This window comes from Hypanus sabinus, chromosome 24, assembly GCF_030144855.1.
Source record: "Hypanus sabinus isolate sHypSab1 chromosome 24, sHypSab1.hap1, whole genome shotgun sequence".
In the NCBI taxonomy this organism is placed as follows: domain Eukaryota; kingdom Metazoa; phylum Chordata; class Chondrichthyes; order Myliobatiformes; family Dasyatidae; genus Hypanus; species Hypanus sabinus.
The window spans coordinates 13,750,442-13,778,314 of NC_082729.1; the positions used below are offsets into that span (position 1 = coordinate 13,750,442).

Genomic DNA, 27,873 nt, shown 5'->3' on the forward strand with positions numbered 1-27,873 from the left:
AAATAACAAATAGGATAGTAGGGCAAGGCGTCAGTCCAGGCTTCGGGTATTGAGGAGTCTGATAGCTTGGGGTAAGAAATTTATATAGTCTGGTCGTAAGAGCCCAAATGCTTCGGAGTCTTTTCCCAGACGGCAGAAGGGAGAAGAGATTGTATGAGAGGTGCATACAAGAGGAGGTGGAGTTGCACTATCAATCGGGACAGTATCATAGCTGCACTCAGGGGAGACGCAATGGAGGGGTCAGACACTGAGTCCAAGGGTGCAATCACATTGATGGGATTGTACTACAGATCCCTAATAGCCTCCAGTACATTGAGAAACAGATTAAGGAAATGTGCAAAAATAACAGGGTTGTTGAGTTGTTGTCATGGGGCGGGGGGGGGGGGGGTGGGTGGCAGAATTTAACTTCCTTAATATACACTGAGACCTTCTTAGTGCAAAGGGTTTAGATGGGGCTGAATTTGTTAAGTGTATCCAGCAGGTCTTTGTGAATTAATATGTGGACGGTCCAATGAGAGGAGAGGCCATAGTAGACCGGTGTTGGATAATGAGTCTGGCCGATTGGCTTAACAGCTAGGGAACAGTAACCACAACTACTTATGTTTCAGAATAGCTACATATAAAGATAGGTATGGTCCTTGTGGGAGAGTTTTAAATTGGAGTAGGGCAAATTACGAGGGCCTTGGGTAGGAACTAAGAATTATTAATTGGGAACACCTTTTCTCTGGCATGTCCACATCAGACATCTTTAAAGATCAACTGCACAGAGTATAGGAAAAGTATGTTCCTGTTAGGACAGGGATAGAAAGATAAGAGAATCTTGGATGGCCAGAGAGGTGATGAATTTAGTCTAGAAGTAAAAGGGAAAGTATGTGAAGTTTTGGAAGTCAGGATCAAACGAGGTATGAGGAGTATAAAGACCCTAAAAAAGAATCAAAGAAGGGAATTAGGAAAGCCGGGAGGGACCATGATCCTTAATCCTACCCCTGGCAAGTAGGATTAAAGTGAATCCTAAGCCATTCTATACATACATCAAGGGTAAAATAATAACTAGGGAAAGGGTGGGACTGCTCAAGGATGAAGGGGGTAACATTTGCTTGGATGCAGAGAATGTAAGTGAGGTATTTAATGAGAACTTTGCTTCAGTACTTACCAAGGAAAACGATATGGAGGATAAAGAGATCAGTGCTTAAATACCTTTAGGGAGTTTAGAGGTCAAGGAGGACGTGGTGTTAAGCCTCCTTAGGAGGCAAGAGACAAGATTGCTGGGCCCTTGACCACTATCTTTCAGTCCTCTCTAGCTGCAGGCGAGATCTTGTGACTGGCGAAAGGTTAACGTTGTACCTCTATTTAAGAGGCGAACAGGGAAAATCTGGCGAGTCCCACGTCAGTTGTAGGGAAACTGCTGGAGAAAATTCTCAGGGATAGGACATGTGAGCATTTGGAAACCCATGACCTAATTAAGGAGAGCCAGCATGGCTTTGTGCATGGCAGGTCATGCCTTCCAACTGGATCGAGTTTTTAACAAGGTGAGAGATTGATGAGGGTAGGGCATTGGATGTTGTCTAGATGGACTTCAGTAAGGCATTTGACAAAATCCTTCAAGGGACGCTAATCCAGAAGATTAAGTTGCATGGGATCTGCAGCGGATTGGCTGTTTGGATTCAGAACTGGCTTGCACATAGAAGACAGAGGGTAGTGGTTGAAGGGACTTGTTCAAGCTGGAGGTCTGTAATTAGTGGTTTTCTGCAGGGATCTGTCCTGGGACCTCCGCTGTTTGTGATGTATATAAATGACCTGGATGAAAATGTAGATGGGTGGGTTAGTAAGTTTGCGGATGATACCAAGATTGGTGGAGTTGGGGACAGTGTAGAAAACTGGCAAAGAGTACAGTGCGATATAGATCAGTTGCAGATATGGACAGAGAAAAGGCAGATGGAGTTTAACCCAGATAAATGTGAGGTGTTGCACTCTGGTAGAGCAAATGCAAGGAGACAGTACATTGTTAAAGGCAAGGTCCTTAACAGTGTTGTTGAGCAGAGAGATCTTGGGATCCAAGTTCATAGGTTCTTTAAAGTAGCTACACAGGTCAATAAGGTGGTTAAGAAGGCCTATGGAATGCTTGCTTTTACTAGTTGAGGAATCGAATTCAAAAGTCAGGAGGTTATGTTGCAACTTTATAAAACTCTGGTTAGGCCACATCTGGAGTACTGCTTACAGTTCTGGTTACCACACTGTAGAAGGACGTTGAGGCTTTGGAGAGGGTGCAGAAGAGGTTTACCAGGATGCAGCCTGGTTTACTATCACGGGAGGCTGGATAAACTTGGTTCGTTTTCTCTGGAGCAGCAGAGGCTGAGGGCAGATTTGGTGGAGGTTTACAAGATTATGAGAGGCATACATATAGTGGACAGAGATTATCTGTTTCCCAGGGTTGAAATGTCTAACACCAGAGGGCATGCATTGAAGATGAAAGGGGTGAGGTTCAAGGGGGATATGAGAGCTAAGTCTTTTTTTACTCAGAGTGGTGGATGCCTGGAATGGTGGTAGGGGCAAATACATTAGAGGCTTTTTGGATAGACACATGGATGTAAGGATATGGATAATGTGAAGATAGGAGGGATTAGTGTTTGGGTGCTTTTGATTTCCTTTTTAGCTGATTCAGTACAACAGGCCGAATGGCCTGTTCTTGAGCTGTGCTCTTTTTTTGTTCCATGCTATAAAAAAAATTAACACAACTACAGCTATGAGGCCTCTCAAAGTCCAACCTTTTGTCCCCGTCATGAGAGGTGGAAATGTGCAAGGCCGGCTAACAGAGCTCTAGTGACGGTGTATAGGCCAATCCCCTGTGCAATGGATATAATGGATGACAGAAACATTGATGAACTAACCTCAGAGGACGATGTCGGCTGATGCTCCTCTGGGAGCTAAAGACCAAGCAAGCAAGCTTGGGTGTACAAATGGATATTGATCAGCAGGGTCAACTTTATCATAACTAATCAGAAACAGTGAGTTAATTTATAAACTCATTGCTGTCTGACAAACTTACAACAAACCATGCATTGGCTGATTTACCTTGAGTGGAACTACAGCTGTTTGAACCATGTTTCTGAAGCGACCAACTGAAGGATCAACATCCTCTGCAAAAGGGATGAGGATAGGAAAGAAAATTTATTAGTTTAAGACATTTGAAGAAAAAAAACTTGACCAATTTAGGATCACTCTAAAGGGGCTTTACAATTTCCTCTTGTAGTCACTTTAGTCACAAAAATGCCAGTTTGTCCAGAAGGCGTTAAGGATCATTGACATGAATACAAACTTATTGAAAACGTGCTTCAAGAATTAACAGCTTATAATGTTACATTTTCCTCTACATCAGATCGGTATTAAAATGTTAAAGCTGATTAGTTTACTGTATTGACAAATGTGCATTTCACAAAATGCCACTTCTAGACAATAACCCTGTGTGTAAGGCATATTAGCTATATGCACATGCCAGAGCAACAAATTATTTAGATCTAGCAATCATAAATATAAATGAAACCTTTACAAGTGACAGCTATAACCAATAATGAAGATGTGAAACAAAATACAAAATCATTAAATTAAGTTGAATGACAATGGTACAGTACTTTAGTCGGAAAAAATAGGACCATATGCAAATTGTGGTTAATATGACCACATCACAAAAACACCACGCAAGTACAATTTTCTCTGGAGATGTATAGATGAATTGCAGAAAAATATTTAGAATCACATTTTACACCACAATGCATTGTGTATAATTTGTGGTTATCATATCTAAAAAAGCTATCAAGTTAAAGGAGAAAGTTAAAAGGAAATTTTACATGGGATGATGAAAGAACAGAGGAAAGTGCAGGAAGCAGACTGCTGCTCTTTTCTCTAGGCAAGTGAAGCTTGACAGAGTCCAGATCTAGTAGCCACGATCAAAAAGTCATTGATAGATCAACTAAGAAATTCTGAACTTTTGGCCAGAATGTTTAGAACGTGAAGCAAACTACCAAAAGGACAAATTGAGGTGAAAGGAGGAAAGATTAAGTGATTTAGAAAGGAATGTTTTGATTGCATTAGGTGAAGTAGTAAAATGAACTTGACATTAACAATGTAAACAGTGATACTTCTGCATATACTATGCACTACCTCACAAATTTAATATAAAAACATCAAATTGCTTCATGTCTTGCTGAAGATATCCAAGATAATACATTTTGCTCGTTGAGGGCATCTTCACAACAATATCAAGCTGGAGTAGTCCACAAGCCCACAGTTGGCACGATAGTCTAAGCTGTGTACTTTGTATGTCAAATACCCAACGTGTACGTTATTTCATGTGACAGAAATGGAGAAAGTAAAAGATGGGAATACCTGGGTTTATTATTTCTTCATCATCACTGAATGACACCCTGAAGCTTTTCCTTTTACGTTTTGGTCTCTGTATTTCCAAATTCCCCTCTTCAATTGTCAGCGTTGATATTCTTTTGTTATGAGCTGTATTGAATTCTGTCAGATTCTAAGTTAAGAAAAAAGTTCAAGTTCAAAGTAAATTTATTATCAAAGCATGTATACATTATACAGCCTTGAGATTCATCTCCTTACAGGCAGCCACAAAACAAGAACCCATAAAAAACCTGGAAAAAAACCCAATGTGCAGAGTGACAGAGAGAAAAATAATCACGCAAACAATAAAAGTAAGCAAATAGCAGTTAGAATGGAAGTAAGCCAGCCGACATGAAGCCCAGAGAGCAGCTGGAGAAGGCCCACAGCCTCAGCCTCAATTCAGCACACAGCAGAGTAAACGTCACGGAGCCTGTAGACACGAAGCCCGGAGCAGACTCACAGCCTCAGCTCAGCACGTAGCGGAGTAAACATTCATTCTAATTTAGAAATTATTTCTTTAAATTTCAATAACCAATAACTTAAAACTGACAGAAGCATCAATTGAAACTCATATAGATTACTAAATGTGTACCAATACTACTGCCAGAAAATAACCCTTAAGCAATGCAGAAATCTAATTGATAAATCAACATGAATTTTTTCTAATATTCCAACAGAGAGAGGTAGACTAAACTTTGGGAACTGCATGCCATTTCGCTATAATTTGAAATTATTGCTTAAGAAGTTGTAGTTCTTTATGTCCACATTACATAGAGCATTATATCACCTTATTAAGTCATGGTCACCAGACATGCATACCATTAAATAACTTTGTACCAAAATCAATAAGAATCCATTGATGTCATTGAATAATATAACTACATGGATTTGAAAATTGATTTATTTCCTTTAACTAGTACTAATCAATACCGCTCAGCAGAAGAAACATTGAATCAGGACTCACATCAAGTTCTGTTTCCTCTTCAGGCAAACCCAACAAGCCCTTTAGTTCATCATCTTCCACAGCATTTTCATCACCCTTTACCGCAGAGGGCATTGTCTGTGGTTTTTCACGTAGTGTGTACGCTCGTGTTGAGGCTCCAAATGACAGCGTGGAGTCTATAGGAACTTGCTGTGGTTTGTGGGGTTCTAAACGAATGCGGCCCAGATATGTACCGTGAGCTGCAACATAAGTGCATATGCAAACCTATTTAGTTCTTGATGCAGAAATAAGTTTGATTGGTCAAATGCCAAATCACTTTGTAGCAAATTATTTTGTAGCCTATTTTTGTTATTAAGTAGGAAAGGAGGGTTGGAAAGGGGAAGAGAAAAAGATGATACAACTCATTCCATTTAGGTAATACAGTGGATTCTGGTTAATTGGGCCATCAGTAAATAGGGCAGCCACTTACTTGGTATAAATCCTAAAGAACAAAAACTAATTGAGAAAACAGCCAAGATTCCCTTCACTTATTCGGGACAGGAGACTGTTGCCAAACAGCTTCTAACTAGCATCCGTTAAGTGGACTTGTGCGGCTGTTAAGACACAACACTATGCTTCAAGTGAAGTTTTTAAATAGCGTCAGTGACGTGTGTTTATCTTCAAAAATCAGTGATTTTTGTCACTGATGTTGATGAGAAATAGCAGTAGACAATTCAGAATGGTTTTGCTCACTGCAATTTCAAGCATTCAGACTTGGGAGATGCCATAAACAGCCAGTGGTGAAAATGAAACAACTTCACTATTTCAACAAGTTAGGAACTGCTAAGAATGTGAAGATACCGACAACCACCTTGAATGTTACAATGAAAATGAAGATATGTAGGGTGCAATCATCAACAGCATTGTATGAAGGCAGTCCGTTATCTACACATGGTGTCTGTGCTGATTTTGTTCATTATAGTCAAAAGAACGTGACACAGTTGAATTCTTCTGTCGTTAAGTATTGTACTAATTCACATTTTTATAGTAGTATTTGTAGTATTTTAATTAGTTATTTCGTTTAAATGCATAATTTGTTAATCAGTTTGTATTTCTTAAATACCTTTTTAACTATTTCCGTGAAACTTCGGCAGCCACTTAATTGGGACAAAGCATACTGTGTCCCAATTAACCAAAATCCTCTGTAGTTAGTTTTTTAAAAAAAATAAACACCTTTTGAAATAATACAATAATTTACTTTCACTATTTATCCAGCAGAATTTACCACTGTGCCTCCCTAGTTATGAGCCAGGTATCTGTTCTCTATCTGCACTGTATTCTGTGTTGTGTGTTTATTGTGGTAACTAGACACATGAGTGGGAGTGTGGTTAAAGCGAAGGGAATAAGTTACGTCTTCATGCTTTGTTCTTTGCAGTCTGTAGTAGTTGGGGACTGCTGGATGTCATATCTTTTACTGACCGCTCAGTAATGCTTAATTCCACTTAACTTTCGCTTAGATGCGACTATAAGACATAGGAGCAGAATTAAGTCATTCAGCCCATCGAGTCTGCTCTGCCATTTCGTCATGGTTAATCCCAGATCATACTCAACCCCAGACACTCTGCCTTCTTGCCATATCCTTTGATGCCCTGACCAATCAGGAAGCGATCAACTTCTGCCTTAAATATACCCACAGACTTGGCCTCCACCATAGTCTGTGGCAGAGCATTCCACACTCTCTGCCTGAAAAAGTTCCTCCTTACCTGTTCTAAAAGGTTGCTCCTCATTTTTGAGGCTGTGTCCTCTAGTTCTGGATACCCCCATCACAGGAAACATCATCTCCACATCCACATCCTACCTAGTCCCGTCAACATTCAGTAGGTTTCAATGAGATCCCCCTGCATTCTTCTAAATTCCAGTGAGTACAGGCCCACTGCCGCCAAATGCCGCTTAATATGTTAACCCCTTCATTCCCGAAATCATCCTCGTGAACCTCCTCTGGACTCTCTCCAATGACAACACATCCTTTTTGAGTTATGGGGCCCAAAACCATTGACAATACTCCAAGTGCAGGCTGACTAGTGCCTTATAAAGCCTCAGCATTATCTCCTTGCTTTTATATTCTATTCCCCTTGAAATAAATGCCAACATTGCATTTGCCTTCTTTATCATAGATTCAACCTGTAAATTAATCTCATGGAAATCTTGCACGAGGACTCCTAAATCCCCTTGCACCCCTGATGTTTGAATTTTCTCCCCATTTAGATAATAGTCTGCGCTATTATTACTTTTACCAAAATGTGTTATCACACATTTCCCAACACCGTATTCCATTTGCCACTTTTTTGCCCATTCTTCCAATTTGTCCTGCTGCAATACGTACCCCTCCACCTATCTTCGTATAATCTGCAAACTTTGCCACAAAGCCATCAATTCCATTATCTAAATCACTGACAATCAATGTGAAAAGTAGTGGTCCCAATACAGACCCCTAAGATTGTATCTTTGCTAATTTTTAGTAAAGGATTGAATGCTTATCCTCGACTTTTGGAGCAATCATCACAGGAAAGAGGCCATGTCATGCAAGTATAACAAAACCATGGGGGCTCCAGCAACAGTAATTGTTTTGGTTTTGATTTGCTTTGGCCATCACAAGCTTAACAGTACGGTGCAGAAGCAGACCCTTTGGCCCACCATAATGCCACAATCACCACGCACCTACCAGTTGCTGCTTAAAAAAAAAACCTGCTCCATATACCTTCCTTAATCTTACCCTCCTAACTTTAAAGCTACAACCATGAATATTTGAGATTTTTACTCCAGGAAAAGGATTGATCACTTAAACCTATACCCTCAATTTTATATCCACCACCCCAACCACCTCCAATGTTGCAGAGAAAATAATCTGATTTTTTTCTGACCTTCCCTTATAGCTCAAATTCTCAAATATATGAAACATTTTAATGAATTGCTCCTGCACTTCTTCCTCTAATGTGGTGACCAGAACTGTACACATACTCTAAATATTGTCTAACCTAAGATTTCTACATCTTATGCAAATGCAATTACCAAATACACATACATCAGCTAGGGGGTTTTAAAAAAGACTTGGTGGTCAAGGTTGTATTACAAAAAAGTGCAGTAAAAGCAACGACAGGACAACATTTCCCACAAATTCCCACCTGTGAGGATCATGTTTTTTGACTTCTCCAGTGCGTTCAACACCATCCGCCCTGCTCTGCTGGGTGAGAAGCTGACAGTAATGCAGGTGGATGCTTCCCTGGTGTCATGGATTATTGATTACCTGACTGGCAGACCACAGTATGTGCACTTGCAACACTGTGTGTCAGACAGAGTGGTCAGCAGCACTGGGGCTCCACAGGGGACTGTCCTGTCTCCCTTTCTCTTTACCATCTACACCTCGGACTTCAACTTCTGTACAGAGTCTTGCCATCTTCAGAAGTTTTCTGATGACTCTGCCATAGTTGGATGCATCAGCAAGGGAGATGAGGCTGAGTACAGGGCTACGGTGGGAAACTTTGTTACATGGTGCGAGCAGAATCATCTGCAGCTTAATGTGAAAAAGACTAAGGAGCTGGTGGTGGACCTGAGGAGGGCTAAGGCACCGGTGACCCCTGTTTCCATCCAAGGGGTCGTTGTGGACATGGTGGAGGATTACAAATACCTGGAGATCTGAATGGATAATAAACTGGACTGGTCAAAGAACACTGAGGCTGTCTACAAGAAGGGTCAGAGTTGTCTCTACTTCCTGAGGAGACTGAGGTCCTTTAACATCTGCCGGACGATGCTGAGGATGTTCTACGAGTCTGTGGTGGCCAGTGCCATCATGTTTGCTGTTGTGTGCTGGGGCAGCAGGCTGAGGATAGCAGACACCAACAGAATCAACAAACTCATTCGTAAAGCCAGTGATGTTGTTGGGGTGGAACTGGACTCTCTGATGGTGGTGTCTGAAAAGAGGATGCTGTCCAAGTTGCATACCATTTTGGACAATGACTCCCATCCACTCCATAATGTACTGGTTAGGCACAGGAGTACATTCAGCCAAAGACTCATTCTACCGAGATGTAACACTGAGTGACATAGGAAGTCATTCCTGCCTGTGGCCATTAAACTTTACAACTCCTCCCTCGGAGTGTCAGACACCCTGAGCCGATAGGCTGGACCTGGACTTACTTCCACTTGGCATGATTAACTTATTATTATTTATTTATGGTTTTATATTGCTATATTTCTACATTACGCTTGGTTGGTGCGGCTGTAACGAAACCCAATTTCCCTTGGGATCAATAAAGTATGTCTGTCTGTCTGTCAAATTTTACAATTTGAGGGCAGCTGCAGCTGACTTTGGATTATGAGATGGAATTTTTGAACCAGTACATGGAAGGAAATGTTGCACAATATAAAAGCAAGATGTGTTTTTTGAGAAGAATTTTGAAAATATTGTGGAAGGACAGAGTAACAAATAAGGAAGTGTTGGAAAAAGAAGACAGCTGACATCATCAATCAGGTAATGACAGCTGGAATTTCTGGGACATGTGCTGAGGAAAGGGAAGCTCGAGCATCTGGCAGTGACAGGAAAAATTGAGGGAAGGAAAGGACGCAGTTGACAGTGCATGACATTCATGAGTTACATCAAGGGATGGACAGGCAAAAGTTTTGAAGCACTTAATAGAAATTCTCAGATTAAAGACAGGTGGAAGACCGTGAATGCCTACATTTTATGACACAACATATAATGATGATGATGTGGAGAAGGATGGTTACTGCCAGATACTCAGGGACAGCAAGGAGAACTAATAGTAAAATGATTGTACAGTGGCAATTTTTTTTAATATATAAAGCAGGTAAAACAGCATGACCAGACAACACATTCACTGGAGTATTTCTGATCACGTTTGATGCAAATTCTTTACTAAAATCATAACTAACACTATATTTTATATATGTGTATATGTATATATACATATACACACACATCTCTAGTTTTAAGACATATCTGTTCAAAATGATATGAACATGCTAAATTTTCCTTTCTAAATTATCATCGACCCATACTGAAACACTAAAATTGTCCTCTGAATGTACTTGAGCTGTTTGCCTGTTGGAATGAACATGTGTTTTAAGTGTTTGAATGTATAGGGCTGAGCAAAAGGAACTGCTGGGTCTGCAGACACTGGAAAGTGCATCCGTGATTCATTGATTTCTTGTTTCAAAAGATGTATTGTTTCAGCAAATGCTATGTTCTGCACAAACTATTTCAAAGCAGCACTCGAAAAGATTATAAAGTGGAAACTAATGGTTAGAGCAATAATCATTATGCATCAGGGAGTATTAAGGTGGTGTGGTGGAGATAGATCTCTGCCATAGGAGGTGTAAGGCATTCCTCTCTGCTAGCCTGCAGTTCACCTTTGGGCAAGGTGTAGCACCTGCTTAACACCCCAATCAGGGTCACATGAAACCATGGGAGCAGGTGGTGGATGGTCGTATGAGCAGCTGGCGCAACCACAAGTCCTGGTTATGCGACCACCGACACCAGGCAATCTCTAAACCTGACTTGTAAAGACGCTGCCCAGAAGGTGGCAATGGCAAGCTACTTTTCTGGAAAAATTTGCCCTAAACAATCACGGTCATGGATAGACCATGATCGCCTGTCATACAGCACGGCACTTAATGATGATGATGCAAGATGGAGGTGGTAAGATTGTACAAAATTTCTTCATATCTTTTAAACTTGAAGGGACATTTTAAAGGAACACCGTGTTGCAGGCAGAAAAAAAACATATAATCCAGATATGTGGTCTTCAAAGTAGTAAAAACACAAATTTGAATCTGCAAAACATTTCCTTCGTCCTTAACCACTTGTGGACAGCACTTAAAAATATTTCTTGTAAGTTATTCCACAAACATAAAATCTTATCTTGTTCCTAACAAATAAAGATTCAAAATTATTAACAGCAAATCCACAATATCTTGACAAAGGGTCATCTTACCAGAGACAGGTGTCAAGATTTGAAAAAATCTAGTGGCAATTCAGAAGCTTTAATTAATGGCTGAGGATTCTTATAAAGATTTTCACTGGCCTATTTTATTAATACCACATCTTTACTCCTTCCTCATGGCACGTAAATTTTGTCCCTGTGAATAATGATGTCTTATGATTTTTGTAGTTCAATTAATTACTTACCATTTGCTAGTGTGTTAAGGTCATACATAATCTCATTCTACTTGGGTGCTATAGCACTGAGAGAGGCTCCAACTATAGATACTACTGACACTGTTATATGGTTGGAAAGAACTGTGCAGTTTGAATGGTTGATGGTTGGGCTGAGTTGTTTCTTGATTTTAGCAATCTATTTCCAAACATTTCGTCACCGTACGAGGAGACATCAACAATGTGCTGTTCATTTGTGGAATACTATCCACGAGGTCTACGTACATCAACTGGCTGTGAGGCAGCATGACCGACTCTCCCTAGTCTCTACCCGTGAAGATAGAGAGGGGCACAAATTTGACTGGGCACCAGTGAAAAGTCATAGCTCAAGTGAACACGCGGCATGCAAGAGAATTCCTAGAAGCATGATTTTCCGCAGACAACTCTGTAAACAAACATGTAGACCTTGATCCTACTTACAAGCCAATGCGGGCACAAAATTCCAGAACATAACGTGTGAAGTGTACCACACAACCAATCAGCAACGAGACACCCTCGCTACATCACAACTGAGTTTCTGTAATGATGGCTAATCAGCAGATTGATAAGAATATAAAGGCCAAGCATTCGGAGGACACACCACAAATGTACAGGGCACTGATCATGCTTCCTCGTACGGTGACACAAATAGATAGCCAAGATTGGAGAACAACTCAACTGAACTGGGGAGGGGAACAAACATTGTTCTGATTTTTCAAATGTAGACAAAAGCTAGCATAATAGGATGCTGGATTACCGTATGGTTTAAAGCTTAATTTGTGTGATCTTAGAATGCATATTACTCAAATTTACCTCTATGCTGTAATGCAGCCTCTAAATTGTGAATTCTAGAGTTCTTTAAAGGTCAACACTGCAAACATTTTCCACAACATAATTTCATATAACACTTACTACTGTTCAGATCTATGATGAAAACTCTCTTCAAATGTTTGTGATAGACTAATGCAGCGTGGATTCTTGAACAGGACTGGTGGTCAATGGTAAAATCACATATGTCAGGATTCCTTCCAAAGAGGTAATATTTTTTCTCATCAATGATGAGTTTCTGCAAGAAAAGTAACAATACATGTTAAAATTTGAGATATTTAAACTTTTTTTTGTGTTTAACCCTCCCAGATCTGCTCACAAAAATTACAGTACATGGTAAACTTAAGTTTTATTTGTTCAGGCTGTAAATTAGACTATTGTATACAATTTTTTAAAAAAAAGTTTAGTAGGCAAGGATTTCGAGGCTTCAATGTTTCTATCGTTCTATGGTTTTTTTTGTTTCGTGGATATCTGTGAAGAGGACAAATTTCAGGTTGGACACTGTATACATACTCTGATATTAAATGCACTTCGAAATTTTGAAACTTGACCCACACCTTATCTTCACGTCTCCTGGGATCCTGACAGTTGCAGGTACCTTCAGCAGATGCTCAGCTGCTAACATTTGTCTGTTCAGCAAGACACGGCAGGCCACAAGCAGCAAGTAGGCTGCAGAGGGAGGAAACCAAGGTCCTGTCTGCTGACCTCTGAGGGCCTGACAACCTGTAGTGTCAGAAGGCCTATATGTTTTACTGAAATGACTAAATGCATTTAAAACTACATTCAGGTTAAGTTAGAAATACCAAAATTAATCAAAACAAAATGCAAAACCCAGCTACTCACCTTTTAGCTGAAGGTCAACAATCCAATTCAGATGAATGATGCATAAATTGTGACTTTCCAAAGCCAAGAGGCCAGATGGAAAGTGCATCTGATCCCTCAGCTCAGTACATTATTGAATCGCCACTGAATTTGCAGTCTAGACTAGATCGAGATTTCATATCTGCCATTCTCTGACCTCCCTGGGTTCTAAATTTCCATGCTACATTGTACAAACATGCATGTATAAAACATGCTGACAATTGCACTGCAGTTGTATAGCACTGCAACAGCTAGTAATTCTTTATGAGCCAGCCAGCTAGTCCTCTGCATTTTATTACTTTAAACCTTGAAATGTCTTCTAATTTCAAATTTCTGATATTAGCAGAGCATTTGTCGGGAGAATAACAATTTTACACAAGCTTCTGAAAACCAGCGGGTTTAAAAAAAGTTCATCAACTGGCAATAAGGAAGGGATACGCTGAAAGCCAAGAATTCTGAACTCGATGGATTGCAAATCTTCCAAGAGGACCACAAACTTGTTGTTGGGTTTAGAGGCTTGTGTGCCTCAATGACCTGGACAGCTATGCTGGCTGGAGGTAGGGCTTCCTGCTTTCGCTACTAGTAGGGTCACCCATGCCAAATAGGTCAAAGGGCAGGGGCCAGACTAAGAGCGGACCACTGGTCCTCCAGGTTCAGAAGTTTAGCTCAGGGATAACAACCCTAATTGGTAAAACAAGATTGTTATGGAAACAGCAAAGAAGAATCCTTCTACACCTGAACGTGATGGTATTCCCGAGTCTCCACTGGGGGCTTGCCTGACTGATAGTAGTGAAAACTGAGAGGAAGCTACTGATATGATGAAGGAAGCCCCAAACACCACTAGAAGTGAAGGACCTTCATTGCTGCCCTAAACATCAGCGGCATAACGGGCAGTAAATAAGGACTGAAAATCTCACAAATCCCTCATTGATTAAAAAACTGCGAGATATGCGTTACTGCATTAAAAATCAGTGTCCTGCATTTGAAGTTTTACATTCTAATACTTCTTCCCCTCTTCACTAAATTTTATCTCCCCTCCCAACCCTTTTTGGAGTTCAAATACTTTTCCCTGTATTGAATGAGTCAAATACTTGTCCATAATTTGTTTATTTTTAAAAATATATTTTGCTAATATTTAAGAAACAAAACCACTGGTTCCTATATATACCAAGATCACTGCTGACAATTATCAATTTTATTTTCTGCACGTTGTTGGATGAAAATTTTGAGCTCTTCCAAAATAAAAACACAGAACATTTATAGATGTTCCATTCCAGTAATTCTGTATAAATAACAAACTACAGTTCTTTTAATAAATGTGCCTTTGAGTTATATCTCATGGTCTTTCTCCATACGCTGAGTTAATATTCTCCAGGCTTACTTTGATTTAGCACCACTTGGACCCAACCATCATGGATTGTCTCAAGCATCGATCAGAGCTGTGACATTGATAGCCAGGTTAGTATCTGGTGCATTATAATTTCTAAACACAAAATTTTCTTTCAGATCCTGGCAAGCAGAAAAATATTTCCAGAAACAGGTAAAAAAGAACAAATGATCTTCATAACAAAAGGGTTCATGCAGTGACCCTTTTTCAAAGGATAACTTTTAAAGACTTTCACAGAATAGTCATAAAAAAGATATAAAGGTACAGACTGAGATATTTGCAAGGCTAACCCAAGATAAAGATGGGGTTTAAGGTAAAATTTAAAAGACACTTTGGAAGTAGAGATACCGACAGTACACTTAAGGCAGGGGTTCCCAACCTTTTTTTAATGCCATGGTCTAATAGCATTAAAGGGTCTGTGGACCCCAGATTGGAAACCTCTGACTTAAGAGGTGAACTTTTAAGTATAATAAGATGTGTGGTTGTATTTTAATGATACCCTACATATGCTCCTACTTTGTATGTGCGAAGACTAGGCCTCAAGCTTTGGTGTCGCTTGTCATAGCCATCAGGAGAGTGGTGTCACAGCCAGTATGCCCCATAGGGGGCGGTGTGGCATCCACTCTGGAGTTGGTGCTGCCCCTCAGTGTTCGCCCAGCATTAGAAAAGCTTTAACTTGGTCAACTGCCGATTTCTGTGGCATGTGTCTGGCTGTATCTTACTGATACCTTTATGTGCTTGCTATCTTGTACATGCTATGTGTGCTTTGTACTGTGTGTGACTGTCGATATTGTGGTTTGTATCTTGGCCCCAGAGTAAAGCTATCTCATTTGGCTGTAGTCATATATGGCTGAATGACAATTAAGCTTGAACTGAATCGATAAAAGCATTGGGGAGTATCTAGAGGGGTGTGAGATCATAGATCAAAGAGGAATTTAAATTTCCAGAGCATTGCTCATATTAGTTTAAAATGAAAGTAGGAACAGTGAATGTCAGACAGTAATTTAAAATGGCATTTTAACCCGCTCAAACATTCATCTAGATTCCTCAAATATTTCTAAACAGTTAAACAGAGATTCACAAATTACAGTTCAAATCAGGATGGATTCAGCATTTTAGGCATAGCAATCACCAGACAATCTCAGCCATCGTAACTAATATAATTGCTGTGGCATGTGTGTTAAGGAATTATACACAGAACAAAATCTACAAGGAATTACAAATGTTCACCTCGACAAGCTTGTCCCCTTTCACAACATCCAAATGAAGTCCCGGTGGAGGCTTCCCTCCCCTGGAATTTAAAACAAGATGTCAAGTTACAACGTTTTGTCCAAAATCTATAAAATTTTCAAATTCAAAATCAACTTTTTACGACTGCAGGCAAAACCTTACAAGAAGGAAATATAGGTATCGAGTTCACTACTGTATAAAATCTCTGCGAGCAAAGGCACTGAACCCATCATGTAGCAGAATTAGCCAACCAGGTTGAAGCTAGATCCTAACTATCAACTTAAGCTATTTTGTTTCCTTGAAACAAATTAGAGCTTTCAAATCCTGGAGTTGTTACATTTCTTGTATCCTCTGTAGCATTAATCAAAATTCATTCCACTTAAAAGTCCCCATCTATAGACTAACCTTCCTGAACAGATGGAAAACCAAATTCTTTATAGCCAATGCACTGTATTTACGTGGCAAAGTGTGGAAGATAGGCACACATTGTATATTTGTTCTAGTCCAATAAGATCATTGGAGGTAAAGTTTGTATTGTATTGAGGGGAATGAGATGAGAATTGGTGCAGAGTCACAGCTTTGCTTATTTCAATCAGGATTAAGATTGGCTATTCACTGAGGGACATCAGTCTGTATCTTACTGTGAAGTAAATGGAGAGTGGTGATGTATTAAATTTGTGAGGAATCTTCGATAATTCAGGAGATTTTAGTTCTGACAAAGGGTCTCTGAACTGAAATATCAACTCTGTCTTTGTAAAGGTGCTGCCTGACCTCCTGAGTGTTTCCCTCGTCTATTTTTGTTTTCAGTTGAAGGGTTTTAGGATACTAAAGGGCAGCCATTTGTGGTTGATTCTACTCCATGCACCCTTCTTGGATTTACCACATTGGCACATTTTGATGGATGGAATACACATTGCAACTCTGGAGGAGGCAACCAAGAATTCCTCTGAAATTCCTTTGAGATTAAAAGCAAGGAGACCAATCACAACTGAACACACCTCTGTAACTTCCGCCACCTCCAATGGGATCCCATTTTCCCTCCCCCCTTTCTGCTTTCCGCAGGGATCGCTCTCTACGCGACTCCCTTGTCCACTCGTCCCCCCCTTCCCTTCCCACCGATCTCCCTCCTGGCACTTTTCCTTGTAAGCGGAACAAGTGCTACACCTGCCCTTACACTTCCTCCCTCACCACCATTCAGGGCCCCAGACAGTCCTTCCAGGTGAGGCGACACTTCACTTGTGAGTCGGCTGGTGTGGTATACTGCGCCCGGTGCTCGCAGTGTGGCCTTTTATATATTGGTGAGACCCGACGCAGACTGGGAGACCATTGCGCGGAACACCCACGCTCGGTCTGCCAGAGAAAGCAGGATCTTCCAGTGGCCACACATTTTAATTCCACATCCCATTCCCATTCTGATATGTCTGTCCATGGCCTCCTCTACTGTCAAAATGAATCCAAACTCAGGTTGGAGGAACAACACCTTATATACTGGGTAGCCTCCAACCTGATGGCATGAACATTGACTTCTCTAACTTCTGTTAATGCCCCTCCTCCCCTTCTTACCCCATCCTTGATATATTTAGTTGTTTGCCTGTTCTCCATCTCCCTCTGGTGCTTCCCCCACTCTTTCTTTCTCCCAAGGCCTCCCGTCCCATGATCCTTTCCCTTCTCCAGCTCTGTATCACTTTCGCCAATCACCTTCCCAGCTCTTAGCTTCATCCCACCCCCTCTGGTCTTCTCCTATCATTTCGCATTTCCCCCTCCCCCCACTACTTTCAAATCTCTTACTATCTTTCCTTTCAGTTAGTCCTGACGAAGGGTCTCGGCCTGAAATGTCGACAGTGCTTCTCCTTATAGATGCTGCCTGGCCTGCTGTGTTCCACCAACATTTTGTGTGTGTTAACTGAACAAATCTCCTTCCTTGATTACAATTATATGTGACATATCCTGGGATGCTCCGTTCTTCCCAGAGCAGAGAGAAAAGATCTCAAATTGACACAAGTATTTCTTTATTTTTGTATTTTAGAAGGGATTGTGTGCTCTTCCCAACTCCTCATTTTATAGCCAATTGTTGGACATTTCACCATCTTGTTAGGTTGTGGCAGGGCCAAAGCTGTGATACATAGCACAGCAAACTGTGAAATAAAGTCCCAAACAACTTCAAAGAACAGATCTTGGTCAAAGAGGTCTCTGAGGTATCTCTTCAAATGGAATTGGCTGGTATTGGCCTTCAAATCTATTTTCTCTTAGGTCGTGTGTTTCTTGGCTAATCTATTTTCTAGTCCTCAGAGGGATCAGGAATGGAAAGAGTGAGCAATTTCAAGTTCCTGGATATCAATATATTTGAGGATCTATCCTGGGCCCATCATATTGATGCAACTACAAAGAAGACGTGACAGTAGCTATATTTCATTAGGAGTTTGAGGAGATTTGCTATGTCACAAAAAACTCGCAAATTTCTACAAAATGTACCATGAAGAGAATTCTAACTAGCTATATCACCGTCCTGTATGGGGGGGGGAAGGGCACTGCACAGGATCAAAATAAGCTGCAGAGAGTTGTAAGCTCAGTCAGCTCCATCACTTGCACTAGCCTGCACAGTATCCAAGACATCTTCAATAAGCGATGCCTCAAGAAGGCAACATCCATCATTAAGGACCCCTATTATCCAGGTTATACCTTGTTCTCATTGCTACCATCAGGAAGGAGGTACAAACTCAACGATTCAGGAACAGTTTCTTCCTCTCTACCATTGAATTTTTGGATGGACATTGAACCCATGAACACTACCTCACGACTTTTTTATTTCTTTTTTAAAACTTTTTTAAATTTGTTTTTATTCGATTTTCTATATATACACACATATACATACACACTGTAATTCAGCTTTTTTCTATTATTATACACTGTGCTATACTGCTGTCGCAGAGTTAACAAATTTCACAATATATGTTGGTGATATCAAACCTGATTCTGATCACTTTCCCCTGTCCAGGAGCACCCTGCATATTGATTTATCTCCTGGTTATTCCCACCAATCTCGTCTTGCTGTTTTCTGCTATGAAAACAATCTGCTCTCTGATGCCAATTATAATGGACCTCAAGGCAGACCAAGCACAATGGATGCTTCTCTCACAGTAGGTTGAACGGCCAATATGGTGATGAGGCATTGACTTGGTGTAGCTGAAGACTTGCACACGCTGAGAATATGCATATTGATGCAGCTAGTTAAAACATTCTGCTGCTACCTGTGGTGAATGGCTTCTGTTACATCCATGACAGCAGTTAATGGTGGGTTTCAATCATTTTATTAAAGCTAAGCTATGATTTTGTCCTTCAATATTTATTTTCCTCCGGCAGTTTGTCTTGCCATTTCTTACAGTCAATGGTAATGATAAGAAGGTTAAGTAACCAGCGTTTCCTATTGTAAAGCCATAGTCACACAATAAGAAAATGGGCTCTTCTGCAAACATCATGATGATCTTTATTCTCAACAACACTCCATTTGCCTGCATTTGGTTAGTATGCTTCCATGACCTGTTTACTCAATTACCTGTCTAAATCATTTTAAACAATGATTGTATCTGATTCCACCATCTCCTCCAGCTCTGAGTAAACCCCTTCCCCCACAGACCGCCTTTAAAACTGCTTTCTCATCTTAAATCTCTGCCCTTATTTTTAAACACACACACAACATGCTGGAGGAACTCAGCAGGTCAAATGAATAAACAGTTGATGTTTCAGGCCAAGGCCCTTCTTCAGGACTGAAGTGGAAGGGGGATGTAAGTGGGGAAGGAGGATAGCTGGAAGGGGAAGCCAGGAAGGAATCTGATAGGAGAGGAGAGTTGAGAATAGGAAGGGGGGGGGTGGAATTCAGAGTGAGAAGAGGTGAAAGGTCACAGTGGGGAAAAGGGGTGAGGGTAGGGGAAAAGAGGGAGGGAAGGGGGAAAAGGAGGGAGAGAAGGGGAAAAGATGGGGGTGGGGGGAGGGAAGGGAGAAAAAAATTACCGGAAGGAGAAATCGAAATTCATGCCATCAAGTTGGAGGCTACCTAGACAAAATATAAGGTGTTGCTACACCACCTCATCATGGCATAAGAGGCCATGGACTGACATGTCTGAACAGGAATGCGAATTAAAACGTAGTTCTGCTTTTGGGAGATGGAACGGAGGTGCTTGACGAAGTGGTCCCGCAACTAATGATGGTTCTCATCAACGTAGAGGGGCTGCATAAGGAACACCAGGGCTACTAGATGACCCCAGTAGATTTGCAGGTGAAGTGTTGCCTCACCTGGAAGGACAGTTTGGGGCACTAAATAGAGGTGAATGGGCCACTTGGAAGGATAATTTTTAATACATATCACTAACCACAAAGGCAAAAGATTCTATTAATCCTATTTATGCTCCCTCAGCCTCTATCAATCCACAGATAACAAGCCAGTTCATGTATTCTCTCTACACAGCGAATTCAGGAAACAACTCTTTTGCACTCTCTTCAGTGTAATCACATCCCTGAATATCCAAATGCTACAGGCATGGGGTTGAATCCTTTCTCAGACCATGACACAATCTTACAGATACCAATACCTGCATCAAAACATTACCATAATACAGTAAACTTATCTCTTTGTTCAGAAAAAAAGACTGCTTCAACCTTTCAGAGGAATGACTCAAATTCTTTAAGCACAAACCCAAGTCCATGCCTCAATAAATCCATTCCACCAACTGTGACTATAATCGACACTACCCCCCCCATTGTTCCACATTCAAACTAACAGCCTTTTATGCCTTGGCAATTCAAGTACTTCTCTAGAAGTTTCTTAAAGCATCCTAGGTATCTGCCTCCATCAACTCTTCTGCATTCCTGACTCCTTCTACCACAAGTCAAACACTTACCCTCATATATCCAGAATTGTATCTTAAAACTATATTCTCTTGCCTTATTCCCAGTATCCCATGGTGGACATGTTAAATACTACAGGTGCATTGGGTGAGAGGGCAAAAGTTTAAAGGAGATTTAAGAGGTACTATTTATTATATAACATACATTGCTGTGTGTAAGAATCAGGACACCACCAAGCCCAAGGCCGACACCGGGAAGCATTCGGGCTCCGCCCTGCTGTGGCACAGGGGTCCTGGTGGTGGCAGTTCAGTAGGGGCCTTGGGCTGGATCCCAGGCACTCTCACACACACACACACACACACACACACACACACACACACACCCCCACCCACTCGTCAGGGTGGGGTATATCAACAAGTACTGTGCAAAATTCTAAGTCGCATGTATAAAAATTCTGTAAAGTGAAGATGTTTTAAAAAAATACTGCAATGAAAAGTTTTTTTTATCAAAAATTCACTATAAAAAGCAGTAAACAGCAAAAAAAATCCTAAAATCAATATTTGCTGTGACCACCCTTTGTCTTTAAAACTGCATCAGTTCTTTTAGGTACACAGTCATGTAGTTTTATAAGAAACCAGCAGGTAGGTTGTTGCGAGTGTCTTGTATATACCCTCAGTAGCCACTTTATTAGAGACTCGTAAATGCAAATAACTTAAGAACTAATCATGTGGCAGCAACTCAATGCTTAAAAGTATTCAGACATGGTCAAGAGGTTCAGTTGCTGTTCAGGCCAAACATCAGAATGGGGAAGAAATGTGATCTTGGTGACATGGTGGTATGATTGTTGGTATCAGATGGGGAGGTTTGAGTATTTCAGAAACTGCTGATCTCCTGGGATTTTCACACACATTAGTTTCTAGAGTTTACAGAGAATAGTGCTAAAAAACATCCAGAGTGCAACAGTTCTGTGGGTGAAAATGTTTTGTTAATGAGAGGTCGGAGGAGAATGGCCAGACTGCTTCAAGCTGACAGGAAGACAATAGTAACTCAAATAACCACATGTTACAACAACACAGCACCTCTGCATGTCCAACACATCGAACCTTAATGTGGCCACAGCAGCAGAAGACTACAAACATACACTGAGTAGCTGCTTAATTAGGTACAGGTGTGTGTGCGTGTGTCTACATGTGTATGTCCGGATTACTTTGCCAGTGGTGGAAGCTGATACAATTACAATGTGTAAGGGACATTTAGTTAGGAACATGAACTGGCAGAGAATGCAGGGATATAGATAGATTAGTTCAGATGGCATGATAGTTGGCACCAAAATGGTGGGCCTGTTCCTGTGCAGTACTGCTCCTTGTTCTGTGTTCTCAATCTACTGGGCCACCCCTCAACCTCTTCCTGATAGGGAAAACCCATCCTACCTACAAGAAGTGCATCCAGCTGCAGCTTCTAACACTCTGTGTTATAGTGAGGGGTTAATAGACAAGACATACAGGGATGTGGTTACACCCAAAGTGCAGGACACAGGTAACTGGGTGACCATCAAGGGGGGAAAGGGATAAGCAGCCAGTGCAGATCACACCTGTGGCTGTTTCCCTCAACAGATATGCTGCTTTGTATATTGATTGGGGGGGGGGGGGGGGGTGACCTGGCAAAGGAAAGCCACAGAGGCCAGGTCTCTGGCACTGAGTTTGGCTCTGTGGCTCAGGAGAGATGGGGTGAGGGAAGAGAAGAAACAAGCTGTAATGTTAAAGGATTTATTGTTTAGAGTAACAGAAAGGCAGTTCTGTGGACGAGAACAAGATACCCAGGTGGTATGTTGCCTCCCGGGCCAATGTCAGGGATAACTCGGACTGAGTTCTGCGCATTCTTAAGTGGGAGGGTGAGCAGCCAGAGGTCATGGTCCACATCAGTACTAATGACATAGGAGGAGAGGTGACAAGGCCCTGTAAAATGAGTTCAGGGAGTTATGTGCTAAATTAAAGGGCAGGACCTCCAGGGTTGTTATCCATGTCACATGCCAGTGATGCCAGAAATAGAAAAATCATACAGTTTAACACGTGGCTGAGGAGTTGGCATTGGAGGGAGGGCATAAGATTTTTGGATCTTTGGGCTCTCCTCCAGGGAAGGTAGGACCGGTACAGAAAAGAAGGTTTGAACCTGAACTGGTGGGAGACTAACATCCGAGTGGAAAGGTTTGCTACTGCTGCATGGAGGGGTTTAAACTGGAGTTGCAAGGGGATGTGAACCAGAGCACCAGAACAGATAGTGGAGTGATTGTGGAAATATGTTAAGCCTACATACAAAGGAATCAAAAGGTTAAGCATGGTGGGACTACTGTTCTGAGCTCTGCATACTTCAACGCAGGAGCATAGTAGCTTAAAATAGAGTACAGAACCTTCAGGAACATAGAGCGTGGATCAGCATGTGGAATTGTATCCATCAGTACATCACTGTATCCATCAGTGAGACTCGGTTGCAGGACCGGCAGCTGAATTTTCCAGTGTTTTGTTTTAGATACAGCACAGCGGGAGAGAATAAAGGGGTAGGAATGGTGTTACTGGTCAGGGAAAATGTGCAGAGATCAGCAGTGCTCAGACAGGACAAACTGGAGAACTGGAGACAGACTGGAGAACCTTAAAGAGCTCATCCAGTGAGGCTTTATGGGTAGAACTGGGGATTAAGAAAGGGGATGACAATGCTAATAAGATTATATATAATCACCCAACAGTCTGTGGGATTTAGAAATGCAAATTTGTAGACAGATCACAGACTGTTGCAAGAAACATAAGGCTGTGATAGTAGGTGATTTTAACTTCCCACATGTTGACTGGGACTCTCATTTTGTAAAAGGGCTGCATAGGAAAAAGTTTGTTAAATGTGCTCAAGGAAGTTTTCTTAATCAGTACATAGAAATCTCAACTAGAGACAGTGTGATACTAGATCACCTAGTAAGGATCTGGCAAGTGTGGATTGGGACAGGTTGTTTTCAAGCAAAGGTGTACTTGGTAATTGGGAAGACTTCAAGTGAAATTTTGAGAGTACCGTGTCTGTATGTTCCTATCAGAATTAACAGCGGGAATAACAGGTTTTCTAAACCTTGGTTTTCGAGAGATATTGAGGCCCTGGTTTTAGAAAAAAAGGTGTATAGCAGGTGGGAACCAATGAAGTATTCGAGGAGTACAAGGAATGTAAGAGAACACTTAAGGACAAAATCAGGAGAGCTAAAAAGAAGCATGAGATTGCTCTAGCAGACAAGATGATTTAAGGGACTTCACAGACATGTTAAGAGCAAAAGGATTGGAAGGGACAAAACTGGCCCTCTGGAAGATCAGAATGGTAATTTATGTGTGGAGCCAAAGGAAATGGGGGCAACCTTATACGGGTTTTAGCCTCTGCATTTACTCAGGAGGCAAGACAAAGAGTCTATAGAAGTAAGGCAAAATGGCATCAACTTCGTGGACCCTATGCAGATTACAGAGGAGTAGGTACTTGTTGCGAAGAGGCAAGTCAGGTGGTTAAATCCTTAAAGCCTGACAAAGTGTTCCCTCAGACCCTGCAGGAAGCCAATGCAGAAATTGCAGGGGCTCTAGCAGATATTTAAAATATCCTTAGCCACAGGTGAGGTACCGGAGGATTGGAGGATAGCTGATGTTGTTCTGTTGTTTAAGAGTAAGCCAGAAAATTATAGGCTGGTGAGCCTGACATCAATAGTGGGAAAGTTGTGGAAGGTATTCTAAAGGACTGGATATATGAGTATTTGGATAGACAAGGACTTATAAGAGAGAATCAACATGGCTTTTTACATGCTAAGCTATATCTAACCAATCTCATACGAGTTTTTCGAGGAAGTTATCAGGAATATTGATGAAGGTAGGGCTGGAGATGTTATCTAAATGGACTTTAGCAAGGCATTTGACAAGGTCCCTTTAATGCTTGGCATTCGAGATGAGATAGTAAATTGGATTAGACATTGGCTTTGTAGGCAAAGCTAGAGAGTGGTAATAGAGGGTTGCCACTCTGACTGGAGGCCTGTGACCAGTGATGTGCTGTAGGGGTTGGTGCTGGATCTGTTGTTGTCCTCTACATCAAGGATCTTGATGATAGTGTTGATAAACTGGATCAGAAAATCTGAGGATGACACCAGGATGGTGGTGTAGTGGACAATGAGGAAAACTATCAAAAGCTGCATCAGGATCTAGACCAGCTAGAAATATGGGGTGAAAAATGGTATATGGAATTTAATGCAGACAAGCGTGAGGTGTAGCATTTCAGAAGGGCCAACCGGGGAAGGTCTTACATAGTAAGCGGTAGGACACTAAGGAGTGTAACAGAACAGCAGGATTCGGGAATACTGATCCATAATTCCTTGAAAGTGGCGACACTGGTAGATAGGTTCATAAATAAAGCTTTTGGCATTAGCCTTTGTAAATTAATGTACTGAGTATAGGAGCAAACACGAGGAAATCTGCAGATGCTGGAAATTCAAACAACACACAAAATGCTGGTGGAACACAACAGGCCAGGCAGCATCTATAGGGAGAAGCACTGTCGACGTTTCGGGCTGAGACCCTTCGTCAGGAGGTCAGGACGAAAGGTCTCGGCCCGAAACGTCGACAGCGCTTCTTTCTATAGATGCTGCCTGGCCTGTTGTGTTCCACCAGCATTTTGTGTGTGTTACTGAGTATAGGAAATGGGATCTGTGTTGAAGTTGTACAAGACATTGGTGAGGCCTTATTTGGAGTATTATATGCAGTTCTGGTCATGTACCTACAGGAAAGATGTAACTAAGATTGAAAGAGTGCAGAGAAAATTTACAAGGATGCTGTCAGAACCTCAATAATGGGAAGGTTACTGGAAGGTATTCTAAGGGACCGGATAAATGAGTATTTGGATAGACAAGGCCCGATTAGGGAGAGTCAACCTGTGTTTTTGCATGGTAGGTCACATCTAACCAATCTTGCAGAGTGTTTTTGAGGAAGTTACCAGGAAAGATTGAAAAGGTTAGTACTTTATTCCCTAGATCATTGAAGATTGAGGGAAGAGTTGACAGAGGTATGCAAAATTATGAGGGGTACAGATAGAGTAAATGTAAGAAGGCTTTTTTATCCACACTGAGGTTGGGTGAGAAACAACTAGAGCTCATGAGTAAAGGTGAAATGTTTAAGGGGAACATGAGGAGGAACATTTTCACTCAGAGGGTAGTGAGACTGTGGAACGAACTGCCAGCAGAAGTGGTGGATCCAGTTTGATTTCAGTATTTAGGAGAAATTTGGATAGGCACATGGATGAGAGGGATATGGAAAGCTATAGTAAATGTCAATGGGACTAGGCAGATTAATGGTTCAGCATGGACTAGATGGACCAAAGGGCCTTTTCCTGTGCTGTAGTGTTGTATGACTAAACTCAGCCTATCCAATCTCTCCTAATAGCCAAATATTCCAATGTAGGCAACATTCCCGAGAGCTGCTACTACATTATCGCCAGTGCAATCACATCCAATCTGTAGCATGGCAGCCAGAGCTTGCGCAATATTCCTTGTGCGGACTCACCGGTGTTGGAACATAACATCCCAGCTCACATCCCATGACAGAGCAGATGAAGTCAAGAGCCCCATCCGCCTTCTTCAGCACCTTACCTGCCTATGCTGCCACTTATAGTGATGCATGGTCTTGTACCCCAAGACCCCTTTGTTCACTAACTTTCCATTTTACAGACACCTTTTACAGTGATGCTGTAGCGCCTCATTTCCTAGCGTATCCGAACCGACTCACAATTAGATAGCCTACGGGGGTTTGCGAGCACAGAGCTTTGGAGCCTCTTCGCCATGGGGGGCCGGTTGACAGAGGCTTAAAAGTGAGGCTGAAGTTTTCGAATAAAGTTTTTCCTTCGACTGCAGTTACCGACTCCGTGTCGTAATTTTAGCGCTGCTTGTAGCACACCGCTACAATTGGTGACCCCGACGGTCCAAACGATTTTTGGACCAGAAATGACCGACGCCGCCTCTGTTCATGCGGTTTCGTTGAAACTGCCGGGTTTCTGGACACAGCGCCCGGACCTATGGTTCCAGCAAGCCGAAGCCCAATTCCACGTTCGCCGGATCACCTCAGAAGACACCCGCTACTACTACGTGGTGGGCTCCCTCGACCAGGACACAGCTGCCCAGGTCGCGGAGTTCGTACAGTCGCCCCCGGCAGACGGCAAGTACACGGAATTCAAAGCCCTGCTCCTCAGGACTTTCGGACTCTCACGGCGCGAGCGGGCTGCCCGTTTACTGCACCTGGATGGCTTGGGCGACAGACCTCCATCGGCTTTAATGAATGAGATGTTGTCTCTGGCCGAGGGACACACAGGCCTCATGTTTGAGCAGGCATTCCTGGAGCAGCTGCCCGAGGACATACGCCTGCTGCTGTCCGACGCGGATTTCAGTGACCCCCGGAAGGTGGCAGCCCGGGCGGACTTGCTGTGGAACGCCAAAAAGGTGAGCGGGGCGTCCATCGCACAGATCTCCCAGCCACGCTCCCGGCAGCAAACCAGTCCAGGCCCGGCCGCAGAGCCCACTAACCCCCGGCCCAATGACCACTGGTGCTTCTACCACCAGCGGTGGGGCGCAGAAGCCCGCCGTTGCCGCCCGCCCTGCAAGTTCCCGGGAAACGCCAGGGCCAGCCGCCGCTGATGGCTACGGCGGCTGGCCATCGGGATAGCCTCCTGTATGTGTGGGATAGAAGGTCGGGACGCCGGTTTTTGGTCGATACTGGGGCTGAGATCAGCGTGTTACCTCCGACGAGTTACGACACCCGCAGCAGGGCACCGGGTCCCCCCCTGAGGGCCGTGAATGGCAGCACAGTAAGGACCTATGGCACCCGTCAGGTGCAGCTACTGTTCGGCCCCAGCCAGTTCACGTGGGACTTCACACTGGCCGCCGTAGCCCAACCGCTTCTGGGTGCGGATTTTTTGCGAGCTCACAGCCTGCTGGTTGACCTGCCCAGGAAGAGACTGGTACACGCCGAGACCTTTCAGACGTTCTCCCTGGGCGCGGCCCAGTTGCCAGCCCCTCACCTCGGCTCCATCACGCTGTCCGACAACGATTTCACCAGGGTCCTGGTGGAGTTCCCATCGGTTCTGGCACCGCAGTTCACAGCAGCCATGCCCAGGCACGGCGTACAGCACCACATCCCGACACAGGGA

At 42.4% G+C, this 27,873-nt stretch overlaps 1 protein-coding gene and 1 non-coding gene across 3 annotated transcripts in view; both read right to left on the reverse strand.

Annotated features, from left to right (window-relative positions):
- Window positions 1–27,873, reverse strand: part of LOC132380487 (nuclear inhibitor of protein phosphatase 1-like) — a 43,212-nt gene that overhangs the window by 7,508 nt on the left and 7,831 nt on the right. Inside the window, exons 1-6 of one of the 2 annotated variants that reach the window (XM_059949333.1) lie at window positions 15,835–15,895; window positions 12,914–13,079; window positions 12,441–12,594; window positions 5,360–5,577; window positions 4,384–4,528; window positions 3,073–3,137 (exon numbers count right to left, since the gene is read on the reverse strand). In XM_059949333.1, coding sequence (XP_059805316.1) covers window positions 3,073–3,137; window positions 4,384–4,528; window positions 5,360–5,452 — 303 coding nt within the window. In that variant the 5' untranslated portion in view covers window positions 5,453–5,577; window positions 12,441–12,594; window positions 12,914–13,079; window positions 15,835–15,895. Of the gene's footprint in view, window positions 1–3,072; window positions 3,138–4,383; window positions 4,529–5,359; window positions 5,578–12,440; window positions 12,595–12,913; window positions 13,080–15,834; window positions 15,896–27,873 lie in introns of those variants that run through there. The other variant, XM_059949332.1, reaches the window with a different exon arrangement.
- Window positions 14,532–14,692, reverse strand: LOC132380795 (small Cajal body-specific RNA 1). The gene has a single exon (XR_009507867.1). It is a non-coding gene; the product is annotated as a small Cajal body-specific RNA 1 (non-coding RNA).